Source organism: Pectinophora gossypiella, unplaced genomic scaffold, assembly GCF_024362695.1.
Source record: "Pectinophora gossypiella unplaced genomic scaffold, ilPecGoss1.1 Pgos_34, whole genome shotgun sequence".
Lineage (NCBI taxonomy): Eukaryota > Metazoa > Arthropoda > Insecta > Lepidoptera > Gelechiidae > Pectinophora > Pectinophora gossypiella.
Genome location: NW_026063244.1, coordinates 783,634 through 800,003, shown reverse-complemented (window position 1 = coordinate 800,003; position 16,370 = coordinate 783,634). Strand labels below are relative to the sequence as shown.

Here is a 16,370-nt window from a genome sequence, read left to right as displayed (position 1 = left end):
TGCAGCATTTTTTCTAACTCTGAAGCCGAGGAAGAAAGAAGGACGATATCATCGGCAAAGCGGAGATTATTCAGTCTCTTGCCACCAAGGTCGATACCCCGCCTCTCCCATTCTGTCGCTAGGCTCCGAAAAACTTCCTCTAGCGTGCTAGTAAATAGCTTTGGCGACAGAGGATCACCCTGCTTGACGCCCTTTTCAATTTTAAAAGATGGTCCCGTCGTTTCTAATTGTATAGCTGCTGTGCTATTGGCATAGATTATTTTTAGAAGATCTATATAAGTTTGTTGTATCTGTTGGTTCTGGAGTGCGTCAAACAAGGCGTCGTGCTTCAAACTATCAAACGCCTTGGAGTAATCGACGAAAGCTAGATATAGAGGCAAATTGAACTCTGTATGCTTTTCCAATATCTGGTTCAATGTATGCAGGTGATCAGTGGTAGAGAGTCCCGGTCGAAAACCTGCCTGTTCTGGTGGTTGGTTAAGATCCAGTCTGCCAGAAACACGGCGTTCTATGATTTTTATAAACGTTTTGTACAAGTGAGAAACAAGGCTTATGGGTCTATAATTGTTAATATCAGATTTATCTCCCTTTTTATGTAGTAAAATGATATTTGAGTGGCAAAACTGCTTAGGTAGCTTTCCTGTCTTTAAGATGCAATTAAAAAAGTTTGTAATGTGTGGTAAAAGTGTGGGTGTACCAATTTTTAAGACTTCGATAGTGATACCATCCTCACCTGGACTCTTATTGTACTTCATCGCGCGTAATGTTCGATGTACTTCTAGGTCTGTTATGAGAGGGATGGTATCATCATACTTGTATTCTATAATATTTGTGGATGTATGGGGTTCTGAATATAAGTTTTTGTAGAAATCAGTGCTAATCTTTAAAACTCTATCTCTGCTGCCCTGTTTCGCACCCGTGCTATCCTTGAGGCATGAAATCCAGGATTTGCTCCTTGATATGCCTTGTTTTGCAACTCTAAGAGATCTATTTTGTTCGAGTGCAATTTCGATATTTATTTTGTTGAAATTTCTAATATCTTTTCTGATACTACGTTTCACATCTCTATCTATGCGTCTAAACTCTTCCATTGTAACATTGTTTCTATGTTTTTCTCTTTGAAATATAAGTTGTAAGGTCTCATTTGATAACCAAAGCGGTAACATATATATTTATATAAGATAAAATTATATAATACATATCGACATAAATATATAGCATATACTTACCTTTAATATATATATATATATTATAAAGATACACGCGCATTAAAAACACTAAATAATTAATATTATAAATACTTATTTTGTCGTGCCGTACCACCTGATTAATTGACGTTGTGTACTGGAACCACGCACTGAGAACCTGCTCCTTTGTTCTCGTGTGACGTAGCGTCGACGGACGCACGCGCCGGTATACTGCAGGTCCTTGCGCGGCAGTCGAGACTTACCTTCGGCGTGAGACGTTTGTCGCTTTGCTTTCGCTCCGCTATCGTTCTCGACGCGCACGCGTAAATTACGTACCTTGCTAAATTAAAAGACTGCTTATCATATGTACTTTCTTCCGTACTTTCTTCTTGTGACTTGTGCTACGCTATCTATCTTTCTTGTGTCTAAACTGCTTAATATATTTTATTAACTATGTATATAACTGTGTACTCCTTCTGAACTTTATATTGTGTGTGCTTCCGTGTACCTGGAACTATATATATGTGGATTGGTAATAAATACGTAAATAGTGAGTGCCCTGCTTATTTATTTGTGGACCTCCGACACCACCTACACTTGCCAGCGCACAACCAACTAAACTGGTGACCCGACAGTGCACGATTACATAATATACATTATATTCTAGTATATAATGAGCGATCCCGACAGTGAAGATTCACTTAAATCGGCATCTTCGCAGAAAGATAGGAATGTGAACACGAATACCCGACAACGTCGCAGAAAAATGGAGCGTGTTTCCAAAACATCATCCGACACGACGAAGACTAACGTGAAGGCAATGAGTGAGCACGACAGTGACTATGGGAATGTAAACATGGACACTGAACAATGTCGCAAGAAAAGGAAGCGTGATTCCAATGCCCCATCCGAAATTTCGAAGACCAACGTGAAAGTTCCGGCATTTTCACCCGATGAACCAGAGATATGGTTTGCACTCTTGGAAGGACAGTTTGAAAACTTGGATATCACACAAGACTCCGTCAAGTTTAATTGTGTACTGAGTAACTTAGATTTGAATCACGCAAAGGCCGTGAAAGATATTATAATCCAACCTCCAGCCAAGAACCGTTATGAGAAAGTGAAAACCGAACTGATCCGACGCCTCTCCGCATCGCATGAGAAAAAAGTAAAGCAGTTGCTGATACATGAGGAATTAGGTGATCGGAAACCCTCACAATTTCTTCGACACTTGTTGGATTTGGCAGGACCCTCTGTCCCGGAAGATTTTATAAGGACTATTTGGAGTAATCGCCTACCCAATAACATTCAGACTGTGCTAGCATCTCAGCCTACTCATTCGGTGCAACAACTCGCGGACCTAGCAGATCGCATACAAGAGATCACACAACCAAACGTCGCGTCCACTTCATCGGCTGCCCCCGCTATTGCACCATATGGCGGTGGCGCAAACAACGAAATTGCAGAGCTGAGGAAAATGGTGGAGCATCTGGCGTTGAAGCTGGAGGATCATACAAGGGCTACGAGACGTTCTTATGACCGTTCCAGGCCCCAGCAGCGTCGTACATCCTCACGCCAGAGGTCTCGTTCAAACTCATCGTACAGGAAGTATCCAGTATGTTGGTACCACGCGAAGTTTGGCTCCAAAGCTAGCAAGTGCTTGAAACCGTGCGATTACAAGGCGGAAAACTCGATGGGCAGTCGCTAATGGCGGCTGACGATTGCCCTGGCTCCAAAGGTCGCCTATTCGTGACAGACCGCAGTTCAGCTATGCAGTTCCTGGTGGATACCGGTAGCGACCTGTGCGTCTACCCTTATTCGGCACTACGCGAGCGACGACCGAAGACCAACTTTCAGCTATGTGCAGCTAACGGAACCGCCATAGACACTTACGGAAACATAGAATTAAATCTAAATTTAGGTTTAAGACGTAGTTTTCCATGGCGTTTCACTGTAGCTAATGTAACAAAAGCGATCATTGGTGTAGATTTTTTAAGTTTTTATAATCTTGTTGTAGATTGCAGTAATCAACGTTTAATTGATAATACTACAACACTATGTTCTGATGCTACTTTAGCTAAAACAAATGTATGCTCGGTTAAGGTTATAACAGGTGACACACGGTATCATGAAGTATTGAGTAGGTTCCCGGAGATAACTCGCCCTTCAGGCACACCGCGAACTCCGAAACACAATACAGTACACCATATTAGGACCACCCCCGGACCACCCGTATATAGCACTCCCCGTAGACTCGCCCCAGACAAGCTTAACATAGCAAAGAAGGAATTCCAACTTATGCTGAATGACGGCACAGCAAGACCCTCTGATAGTCCCTGGGCTTCCCCATTGCACTTGGCGCCAAAACCCGACAATAATTGGAGACCATGCGGCGATTATCGTATGTTAAATGCGCGCACTATCCCAGATAGGTATCCCATTAGGCATATTCACGATTTCGCCCATAACATCTCTGGTTGCAAAGTTTTCAGCACCATTGATCTGGTGAAAGCCTATAATCAGATCCCAGTCTACGAGGAAGATATACATAAGACGGCAATTACAACGCCTTTTGGACTTTATGAGTTCCCTTTTATGACATTTGGACTGAGAAATGCCGCTCAAACCTTTCAGAGGTTTGTTGATGAGATGACGAGAGGACTCGATTTTGTTTTCTGCTATCTCGATGATTTTCTGGTGTTCTCAATTAACGAGGAGCAACACGAGATCCACTTACAAACGATTTTTAGCCGCATGAAAGAGTACGGCATCCTCATCAACACCTCCAAATGCGTCTTTGGAGTAAACCAAGTAAAATTTTTGGGTTACCAAATTTCCGAATCCGGTACTAAACCTCTACAATCCAAAGTCCAAGCCATAAAAGAGTTCCCAATCCCTAAAAATGTTAGGCAATTGAGGCGCTTTTTAGGTATGGCGAATTTTTACAGGCGATTTTTACCCAACGCTGCTAAAATTCAAGCCCCTTTAAACGCCATACTAACCGGACACACGAAGCCATTACAGCCAGTACAGCTCAAAGGCGATTCACTTCTTGCTTTCGAACAATGCAAGCAAAGTCTGGCTGACGCCGCATTACTCGCACACCCAGACTGTAATGCCCAATTAGCTCTGGTGACAGATGCGTCAGATGTGGCACTGGGTGCAGTTTTGCAACAGCTAAAAGATGGGGAATGGCAACCTCTTGCATTTTTCTCGAGGAAATTAAGTCCTGCTCAAATCAAGTATTCGCCTTATGATCGCGAGCTATTGGCCATATATGAAAGCATCAAATACTTTCGCCATATGCTTGAGGCTCGCCATTTTATAATTTACACCGATCACAAACCTATCACTTTCGCTTTTCACGAACGGAAAGCCAATTGTTCGCCACGTCAACACCGTCATCTCGATTACATATCGCAGTTCACGACTGACATTCGACATATATCGGGCAAAAACAATGTCGTTGCCGACACACTGTCACGAGTCGAAGAACTGCATATGCCTATAGACCTGACCCAATTGGCTGCATCACAAGCTGTAGACCAAGAGCTACAGCATTATACTGGCGCCGAATATTCACTCCGCTTGACAAAGCTCAAAGTACCCAACAGCAATGTGGAGATATATTGCGACGTGAGTACAGCTACTCCACGACCATTTGTGACCAAACCACTGCGAAAGCAGCTATTTGACAGCCTTCATAGTCTGAGCCACCCTGGCGCTACCGCGACTACTAGACTCGTAGCCGAGCGTTTTGTCTGGCCAGGCATGCGCAAAGACTGTCGGGAGTGGTCGAGAAAATGCCTAGCCTGTCAACGCGCAAAGGTAAATCGTCACGTGTCAGCTCCGTTGGGCACTTACAATTTACCACGCGCTAGGTTTAATTACATCCATGTGGATATAGTTGGTCCCTTGCCACCCTCCCAAAACTTTCGCTACTGTCTGACGGCAGTGGATCGTTTTACTCGTTGGCCAGAAGTTATTCCCATGCTGGACATAACAGCTGAGACGGTCGGTAAAGCGCTGATATCGTGGATATCCAGGTTTGGATGTCCAACGGATATCGTCACTGACCGAGGACGGCAATTTGAATCCGCACTTTTCCAGTATTTAGGAAAAATGATCGGATTTAAACATCGCCGAACCACCGCATATCATCCAGCATGCAACGGCTTAGTAGAACGATTCCACCGTCAACTAAAAGCGGCCATTATGTGCCACGCGGACAGTAATTGGGTGGATAAGTTGCCGCTGGTTTTGCTTGGTATCAGAGCAGCATTTAAGGAAGACTTGCAAGCTTCTTCTGCGGAACTAGTATATGGAGAACCATTACGTCTGCCAGGAGAGTTCTTTTTGTCTACTTCCCCTAATGCGACCGACATATCTGATTTTACCACGCGACTGCGCCATTTTGCAGTAAAACTTCGACCAATTCCAGCTTCTCGGCACAATAAGGACAAAATTTTCATTTACAAAGATTTATCATCGTCGAAACACGTATTTTTAAGGGATGACACTGTACGCGGTAGTTTGCAGCCCCCTTATACTGGACCTTACGAAGTGGTCGAAAAAGGTGACAAAGTATTCAAAATACTGGTAAAAGGCAAAAGCGTCACGGTCTCGATTGATCGCCTTAAGCCCGCCTATATACTCGTAGACCCGAATACTACTGTCAACCCTGATAGTGTTAACAGACCCACTGCTATTGCTGCACCAAACACCAACCCAAAAACGGTTTCTGGCCGCGCACCTCTGCAACTCTCCAAACCACCAGAACCGCGAGCTCGGGAAAATACTCGGACACGATCAGGGCGCGTTGTCCACTTCCCCGACTATTATCGCCCGTAGCCACGGTCTCTGGGGGGGAGTGATGTAGGGCACTCTTTATATATCTTAATTATATATTTACATTCTATATACTCATTAATTTATTACTTAAAATATACATATATATTTATATAAGATAAAATTATATAATACATATCGACATAAATATATAGCATATACTTACCTTTATTATATATATATATATATTATAAAGATACACTCGCATTTAAAACACTAAATAATTAATATTATAAATACTTATTTTGTCGTGCCGTACCACCTGATTAATTGACGTTGTGTACTGGAACCACGCACTGAGAACCTGCTCCTTTGTTCTCGTGTGACGTAGCGTCGACGGACGCACGCGCCGGTATACTGCAGGTCCTTGCGCGGCAGTCGAGACTTACCTTCGGCGTGAGACGTTTGTCGCTTTGCTTTCGCTCCGCTATCGTTCTCGACGCGCACGCGTAAATTACGTACCTTGCTAAATTAAAAGACTGCTTATCATATGTACTTTCTTCCGTACTTTCTTCTTGTGACTTGTGCTACGCTATCTATCTTTCTTGTGTCTAAACTGCTTAATATATTTTATTAACTATGTATATAACTGTGTACTCCTTCTGAACTTTATATTGTGTGTGCTTCCGTGTACCTGGAACTATATATATGTGGATTGGTAATAAATACGTAAATAGTGAGTGCCCTGCTTATTTATTTGTGGACCTCCGACACCACCTACACTTGCCAGCGCACAACCAACTAAAAACGTTTTCAGCTGCTTAGCTTCCCGGCCAAGTCGTAAATCAGAAATGGTACTAATATTCATTTTAATATTTAATATTAGTACTATTTCCTAATTACCGACATACATAAGTAGTCAAAGTGACACCCATATCGTAGCCGAGCGGCGAGATCACTAGGACATTGCAGTCTGGTTACCGGATGGCCCAAAAGTAAGATGATCTGTGCGTCGGAGAGCACGTTAGGCAGTTGGTTGCGGCTTAATTAAGTATGCAGGTATGTCATCGTTACATGAGGCATATCAAGGACCTATGGCGGCTCAGTAGTAACCCTGATACTAGGGTTGATGAGGTCAGTCAATTATTGTCTCAACCCACACGAGAGAAGAAGTTTACTCGACTTTAGTAGGATACGGATAGGTACATACGAACCTTCAAGAGAATGTGTCTCATGTTGACTACGACGAGAAGATATCCCATAGTTTCTTGAAATATTTTTGCATTTCTGGTCATTCTTCCACTGGGTTGTACTGGATTGGGTTGCAGTATTAATGGAATCTGTTAATTGTAACATAATGGTTTAAATACATTGTTTGTAGGTAGGTACATAATAGACGTTAAGCAATAAAAATGACCCATTACCAAATCACCCTAATAATTAGACACAAACCTAGATATTTTATCGTTATTTAGGTATTAAATAGAAGGTTAGTACCAATGCGTTAATAATAAAATGCATATCAAACTCAAGCGAACAAATAACAAAATCAAGGGTGTTTTTGCAAAAGTTAACTTATATACCTAGGTAGATAATTCACAACCAAGCCGAAATACTACAGTTGATCACGTAACAGTTTTTTGTTAAAATATCTTTATTTTATTTATATACCAGGTGCTATGCCAGGTGATAGCGAATGTATAAAAACGGCACACCCTAATTTAAATAGGTAGTTAGTTTATAGATTAAAAGCACCGAATAGGCACCTAGGCATGCTTAGTATACTTTAATAATTAGTACAGAGCAGTGCAATCATCATCACGCATTAACCAAACCAACTTACGTCAAGTAGGTAGGTATCTGCTTCTGTGTAAACCTTACAAAACAAAATATTTATAATATTAATAGTCTAATAAATAGTAATATACTAAGTAGGTAAGGTAATAGGTACCTAAAATCTAGCTAGTCTATTTATAAGTAAATAACTCACCATCTTCGATTTTGTCCAAGTTGAGCATACGTATAATCCTTGGGTTTTTTACTTCCACACAAAGATATGCACGCTTCGAGTAGCCACCATGAACAAATTAAATAGAGAGATAATTATTACATCTATCCAACATTCGTCAATCATGACTTTTTATTCTAACAAAAATCGACCTTATTATTACTGCAATGCGATCGTTATTTGTAGGGTCGTATGCTGACTGACGGAATACCGTGGTAAAACTACGATCACAAATAGACAATCAGCTTTCACTCTACAAATAACGATCACAGTGCGATAATAATAAGGTCGTTTTTTATAAACTTCGTCGGCTATAATTTTGTCTATGGGTGATCTTGGTTTTACCGTGGTAAAAGCACAATCAGCATACGACCCTACAAATAACGATCACAGTACAGTAATAATAGGGTCGATTTTTGGTTGAATATAAAGTCGAGATTGACGAAAAATTGGTGGATAGATGTAATACCTCTCTAATATCTTTCTAATACCTCTCTTTGAGTGTGCAGCCCGCCGCCGCCGGCGCGGCGTAAGTACAGTAATTAGAATAACACGACAAATGATTCAAATTATTGCCTTTAAAAGAGTTGTATTCATATTTATGAAGAGTGTAGTATAAAATATGTCATCGAAAAATGAAGTTAAATGAAATAACGTAATAGTAATATCAAATCTTGCTTGGAAAAAAAAACGTGATTATATTTACACCAAACCGTTACGCTAAAAGATTCGCAGAATAGGCAAGTAGCTGGAGTTACACCAAATAGTAACGCTAAAAGATTCGTGGAATAACGAAGTAACTAGACGTACAACCACTGTCGTGTCGTATAATGTCGTGAAACATGTTAGTACGTTTACTTACGACTCGACCATCCTAAAAAACTTTCGTGTAAAATCGACGTAAGTGTTATTATGACTTTACTATATGGGAAAATTACAAAAAAAAATCACGTATTTATACTTACTTTCTTATTATGGGGGAAAAATATTTTTATCAATGTTGCACAATTTCATTGTTTTTGTAATAATTTCTTCATTTTTACTGATATCTTAATGAAAATTTGTGAGAAGGTGTATTCGTGTACGCTGAATTGAATGGTGCAATAAAAAAAAAAATGTCGCTAGTCCACTTACTGCGTTTTTCCACGGGGGGTGCGATGTAACTAACGCCTGTTCCAAAATAATAGCAATTACGATTAAAGTATATTTGCTCCTTAAATTTGACAGGCTCTTTTTTTTGGTTGCTCTTCTTATTTTGTCAGGCGTAATTGTCTTCGCAATCGGTTCACTAATGTTTTACAAAAAACGTATAACAAATAATCATTTTACAAACAACGTTTGGAAAACTAATCATTTGACAAACTTTCATTTCGCAAACATATTACTTTAAAAACAATCATATGACATAATACAGATTCCGCAAATGTTTTACTTAGAAAATAATTCAACTGTTAAAATATTATATTTAAAATAATCACATGACTAAATAATTCGTTTGCCAAACTGGTGATTATACAAAAAGTTACAAGATAAATTATTTTTTTTTTAAATAACTATTTTTATGTAAAGCCGTACAAAAGTCGGTATTTTAGAATAATTTTATTGTAGTACCCACTTATTGCCGCACTATTTCGTTTATTGCACTGTCTTTTAAAATAAGTGTGACTGACGCGTATTGTATTTTTTTAACTATAGTAAACAGAGAAAGATTTTTGTTGATTAACATAGATTTTGGTTATTACAAAAAGTTAGAAAATAAATTATTACTTAGTTTTTAAAAATAACTATTTAAACTCTTGAACAGATTGTTTATAGGCCAGAAATAATTTTGTATTAATACTAATACCATAGAAACTTAAATCTTTTAAAAAAAATCATATTACGTGAATTTAGTAAAATAAGTAGAATTCGGTTCTGGCACTCGCCGGCCGCTGCCGCGGCACGCTCGCTTCGCTCGCTCGGCTCGTGCGTTGTGGTCGCAGTTCTAACCTAACCTAACCAAACATTGGAAAATAAATGATTATTATAATTATTTAACTTCTTTATTATTATTGGACTTTCATGCATGAACCCAAAGTAATGATATACACGTACTTAATAGCTTACTACTTTCTTCTAAAATGATCTTTTTTCATACGTTTTTTGTTAAACTATAGTAAACTGAGAAAGATTTTTGTTGATTTACATAGATTTTGGTTAATAAAATATTTACCAAGCAATGCATTTTGTCAAATGTTATTTTTGCTTTACGTTGTTTTGCCATCTAACATGTTTATAAAATAATCAATTTGTAAATTTATGTTTTAGCGTAATAATTATTTTTTTTGTAAATATATTGTCTAATGAGTAGTTTATTAAACAATAGTTTGTAAAATGATACATTTATCAAATATAGTTTTGACAAATGTTGTTTTTCAAATGAAAATTTATTATTTGTTTTTTGTCAAATAATCGGACACCCTTCGCAATCACCTTAACAATTTTTTATCAATCCTTGCCTGGAATAAATAAGCTTATACCTAAAGTCTCTTCTGAAAATACAGGCCTTATTTCTTTGCATAACTTAAATTACTTTAGCTTCAACCATGAATAACGACAAAGATCCAAGCATTGAAGAAAAAATAAAAGCATTAATAAAGAAACGTGGTTCCATCAAAGCTAAACTTACGCAATTCATTGGGTTCTTTAACACTTCTAAAACCTGTAAGCAGCTTAGCGACTCACAACTAACCGAACTAGAAATTAGAATCGGAAAATTAGAGGACTCATTCTTATTGTACGATGAATTCCAGAGTGAGCTAGAGCTGTTATCGGAGAAGACTGACGAGCTGTATGCGGAGCGAGAGGTATTTGAGACCAGCTACTACAGCACGGTTGGTGAGGCGCGCGAGCTGCTCACGCGGCACCGCCGCTCCCACGACAAGGACGCCCAAGCTGGCCAATCTGAGGTAGGCTCGTCCGATGCTCGCACAGTAATCAATCGGCAAAGCGTTGTTAGATTGCCCATCATCAATATACCTCACTTTAGCGGGGGCTTCAAGAATTGGCTCGAATTCAAAGATATTTATCTTTCCTTAATTCATGAAGATAAATCCATCGATGACATAACAAAATTTCATTACTTACGTACTTCTCTTCATGGAAGTGCAGCCGTAATCATTCAGAGCTTAGACTTCAGAGCCGATAATTACCTAAATGCATGGAATCTGCTTTGCGATAGATTTGATAACAATCAGTTATTAGTCAGCAATCATGTGCAAGCCCTCTTCAATGTCGAACCGGCACATAAGGAATCTAGTCAAGCTCTACGTCAGATCGTAGATGACACAAAAAAGAACCTGAGAGCCCTAGAAACCTTAAAACAACCGGTTCAGCAATGGGACACGTTGATTATTCACATCATGACCTCTAAATTAGACCCCGTCACTAGCAGGCAATGGGAAGAGTATAGGAACTCCCTGAAAGATGCTCCTACCCTGGACATGTTTACAAAGTTCATTAGCAACAGGTCTAATCTTCTGGAAACCATAGAGGAATCAAAATCAACAAAAGGTAAAGCAGAATCCTATCCTAATAAAGCAAAAAGCCTTCTAACTACATCTAATTCTAAAACTAACTACTCTAAAGTTACCTGTCCAATGTGCAGTAACGGCCACTACGTTTTCAGCTGCGAAACATTCAGGGCTCTACCAGTAGAGTCGCGCATACTTAAAGCGAAGGAGTACAAAGTATGTCTTAATTGTCTGCGGCCGGGTCATACCGACGCTAAGTGTAGACTCAGTCACTGCAAGTATTGTAAAGCCATGCATAATACCTTACTGCATAAGCATACTGAACCGAGCATTGCGCCTGAAACTGTAGCCTTATCGGCCTGTAACAGTACACCACACTCATCACGTCATGTCTTACTGTCCACAGCTCTGGTCAAAGCGTATGACGGCGAGGGTAAGCCGCACAGCGCCAGGGTCTTATTGGACAATGGAAGCACGACGAATTTCATAACGCAGGACTTGTGTAGTAAGCTTAACCTACCAACTCGTTCTGTCACGTCTAAGGTAACCGGCATAAACAATCAAGTCTCCGACACCACACGCTCTTGCTCTCTTATCATAGAGTCTTATGATGGTGGCTACAGGACGGACATTGACTGTTTCATAATGCCTAAAATTACCACTTCTATACCAAACACATACATAAACACACATGACATACCCATACCGTCAGGGATTTGCCTAGCCGATCCGTCTTATAACGTCCCTTCGTCCATCGACATACTAGTTGGAGCAGACGTCTTCTGGAGCGTAATCGGCACTAACCGAATACAGCTAGGCAATCATAACCCTGTGCTTTTTGAAACCAAGCTTGGCTGGCTTATCTCAGGCGTCATACATCAGCCAAGTCGTACACACACAAAACCAGTTTGTATGTTCGTACAAGACACACAAGCATCTACAGACATGACACGTTTTTGGGAACTTGATACGATACTACCCAAGCACGATTACACAAAGGAAGAACGCGCATGTGAACTAAGCTTCATAGAGACTACTAAGCGTAAAAGTGATGGGCGTTTTGTCGTGACTATTCCTCTCTGCGAACCTCCCGAGGCTCTAGGTAGCTCATATGAGATGGCTAAACGCAGGTTTTTATCATTAGAGCGTAGATTCGAGAGAGAGCCCACCTTCAAAAAACGCTATGTAGAGTTTATGGAGGAATATGAAGCATTAGGCCACATGAGCGAAAACACAGAACAAAAGACATCAACGAAGTCTTATTACTTGCCTCATCATGGGGTTGTGCGAGAATCGAGTCTGACTACTAAACTTAGGGTGGTTTTCGATGCTTCTGCCGCCACAACCTCCGGTAAGTCCCTCAACTCGATACAGTTAGTAGGTCCGACTGTTCAAGACGACCTACTATCTATACTACTTCGATTTCGACAACATAAGATAGTCGTGTCGGCCGACATCGAAAAGATGTACCGACAGATAGAGGTCGATTCATCGCAACGCGCCCTTCAACAAATACTGTGGAGAGCCGATCCATCACACCAACTCAAAAAGTACATCTTAAACACCGTCACTTATGGTACGGCTTCCGCGCCTTTCTTGAGTACTCGCTGCTTACTTCAGCTGTCCAAGGAAGCACCAGACACGAAAACGCAACAAGCTATAGCTCGCGACTTTTATGTTGACGACTTTTTGAGTGGCGCTGATTCGATACCGGAGACTATTGCCTTATGTCGAAGTGTTACAGATACTCTTATGACTGCCCAGTTCAACCTACGGAAGTGGCAGTCAAGCAACACAGAAGTCTTAGAATCTGTGTCTAATAATGACTGCCCTTCCAAAGTAGTCGATCTCAGTGCTAATGAGCTTTCAAAAACTCTGGGTCTTAATTGGCAATGTAACACAGACACACTTACCTTTTCAATCAATTCATCCTTACACACAAACATAACCATTACCAAGCGTCACATACTATCCACAATTGCTCAGGTTTTCGATCCTTTAGGACTTGTTTCCCCTTGCATAGTCGAAGCCAAAATTCTTATGCAAAAGTTGTGGATAGACAAATGTTCATGGGACGACGAAGTCTCAGTTGATATTAAAAAGCTGTGGCATAACTTTGCTCATACCCTACCACATCTTAACGACACAAACATTCCCAGATGGGTAATGTGTAACTCGCCATCATCTATCCAACTGCATATTTTTACAGACGCATCTGAAAAGGCATACGGAGCTTGCGTGTACGTGCGCACCGTGGCGTCTGATGGTTCAGTCACTGTCCGTCTTCTAACCTCCAAAAGTAAAGTTGCGCCAATCAAGCCAACAACTATACCGCGCCTTGAGCTATGCGGGGCGCTGGTGGGAGCACGGTTATGTACAAAGGTCCTTAATTCTTTAACCATAAAGCCCGAGTGCATATTTTGGTGCGATTCCACGATTGTTCTGGGTTGGCTGGCGTCTTCGCCCGTCCCACTGAAGCCTTTTGTACGTCATCGCGTGTGTGAGATACAGGAAGGTTTTCCAGAACAATCTTGGCGATACGTGCCCACCAAAGAAAACCCCGCAGACTTAGTCTCACGCGGACTAAGCGCTAACTTAATTAGCGACTCTACCTTGTGGTGGTCGGGGCCTTCTTTTTTATTGTCGGATCCTACCTTGTGGCCTGAAACACCTAACAAAGTAAAGACAACGGACTTGCCTGATACCATTACTGTCAAATGTCTTCACGTGACTGAAAGTCATGATGTTAATCCCATAAGTAAGTTAATTCTGGAGTCATCAAACTTCGCTCATCTTCATCGCGTAATGGCATATGTTCTTCGATTCGTTAACAACTGTCGAAGGACCCTTACAAAACAGCTTGGCTGTCTTAAAACTTCAGAATTAAATGCTGCATCCTATTCCCTTTTACGTATTGCTCAGCAAGAGTCCTTCTCGATGGAATACGAGTTACTTAAGTTAGGTAAAAACTTACCAAAAAAGAACCGTCTTATTTCCCTGTCAACCTTCATAGAGAACGGCATTATTCGAGTTGGTGGTAGGCTTGAAAACTCTTTTTATGACTACAATGTTAAGCATCCTATTCTCATTTGTAGCAAACATCATTTAGCCGAACTTATTTTCACTATGTTTCACCTACGGCTCTACCATGGCGGCCCTCAATTACTTCTAGCTACAGTTAGACATACTTACTGGGCGCTGGGCGGCAGGAACCTGGCTAAAAAGACTGTGCGCACATGCGTAAAGTGCATAAGGTTTAAAGCACAAACTGTGCAACCAATCATGGGAAACTTACCCAAACAAAGAGTACAGTTAGAGTTCCCCTTTATTGACACAGGCACAGATTACGCCGGGCCAATTCTTCTAGCCGATCGTAAAGGTAGAGGCTGTAAACTTATTAAATCTTATATTTGCATATTTATCTGTCTAGCCACAAAAGCGATGCACCTCGAGCTTGTTTCAGATTTGTCAAAAGAAGCGTTCATTGCAGCTCTTAACCGTTTTACAGCTCGTCGGGGTAAGCCGAGAAACATCTATTCCGATAACGGTACTACGTTCGTAGGATGTTTTAACGAACTTTCAAATATTCTGAAACAAGATCTTTCTCATGATATGGCTGGCTCAGGTATAAACTTTTCATTTATTCCAGCGTACACTCCACACTTCGGTGGCTTGTGGGAGTCCGCTGTAAAGTCCGTCAAACACCACCTAAGACGTATTTTAGGTCTAACACATTTAACTTACGAGGAAATGAGTACATGCCTTATTCAGGTCGAAGCAATCCTGAACTCAAGACCTCTTACACCTCTCTCTAACGATCCTTCTGACCTCACTCCTCTTACTCCTGCCCACCTCCTTGTCGGAAGATCTCTCATGTGCGTGCCTCATCCGCAAATCAGCAATGCGAAGATCACCAGCCTGCAGAGATTTCAGCGAGTGGAATACCTCAAACAACACTTTTGGAGGCGCTTTTCTAACGAATATGTTTCTTCGCTCCAACAGAGAACCAAATGGCGTCATTCCACAGGGCAGTTAGAGCAAGGAGCCTTAGTTATCGTAAAGGAGAAGAACCTTCCACCTCTGATGTGGCTCCTCGGCCGCGTCGTTCATGTTGTGCCTGGTAGAGACGGCATAGCGCGGGTTGCCGACATCAAGACAAAGAAGGGCATCATCAGGCGGGCTTACAACATGCTGTGCCCCCTACCAATCAAGTAATTTGAACCTGACTCATCATCTTCAACGCCGGGAGTACATGGTTGAACATTTAAACCCACCCGGACTTACGAGCGGCATAAGAGGCGCAACGCGCCTGCGCGCCTGTCCAACATTACAGTAACGGGTCTGCGCGCCGCTAAAAAGACACTGCGACGATCTCGGCGGAACAGCTGACAACGCCCTTTTTTTCTCTTATAATCTCAAGTTAATAATTACCAGTTTTTACAGTCCACTGATAGTTTTATTACAACACCAGAGTAGATAACCCTTGTAAGTGATAGGGCTTTAGTCTTCAATACAGGCGACTTACTTCACCAGTCTGGACATGGCAACTGGGTTCCACCAGATCCCGATCGATGAGGAGTCTATCCACAAGACGGGATTCGTTACGCCGGAGGGGCATTTTGAATTTGTCAAAATGCCCTTCGGATTAACGAATGCTCCGATCGTCTACTAGCGAATTATAAATGAAACATTGCGCGAATACATTGACGAAGGATCCGTACTAGTGTACATTGATGACGTGCTCCTTCTGAGCTCTACTGTTGAGGAGGGCATATCCCTATTGCGCAGAGTCCTTAAGACGCTCACTGACGCTGGGTTTTCGGTCAACCTTTGCAAGTGCTCCTTCCTCACCAAGGAGGTGGAGTATTTGGGGAG

At 41.2% G+C, this 16,370-nt stretch overlaps 1 protein-coding gene across 3 annotated transcripts in view; it reads left to right on the top strand.

The window, feature by feature from the left end:
• LOC126381028 (uncharacterized) overlaps positions 1-15,977 on the top strand; it is a 28,871-nt gene extending 12,894 nt beyond the window's left edge. Inside the window, exons 2-3 of one of the 3 annotated variants that reach the window (XM_050030586.1) lie at positions 10,776-10,931; positions 11,902-15,977. In XM_050030586.1, the coding sequence (XP_049886543.1) occupies positions 12,141-15,710 (3,570 nt within the window). In that variant the 5' untranslated portion in view covers positions 10,776-10,931; positions 11,902-12,140 and the 3' untranslated portion in view covers positions 15,711-15,977. Of the gene's footprint in view, positions 1-10,452; positions 10,932-11,901 lie in introns of those variants that run through there. The other 2 variants (XM_050030587.1, XM_050030585.1) reach the window with 2 other exon arrangements.
• Positions 15,978-16,370: the final 393 nt, after the last annotated feature.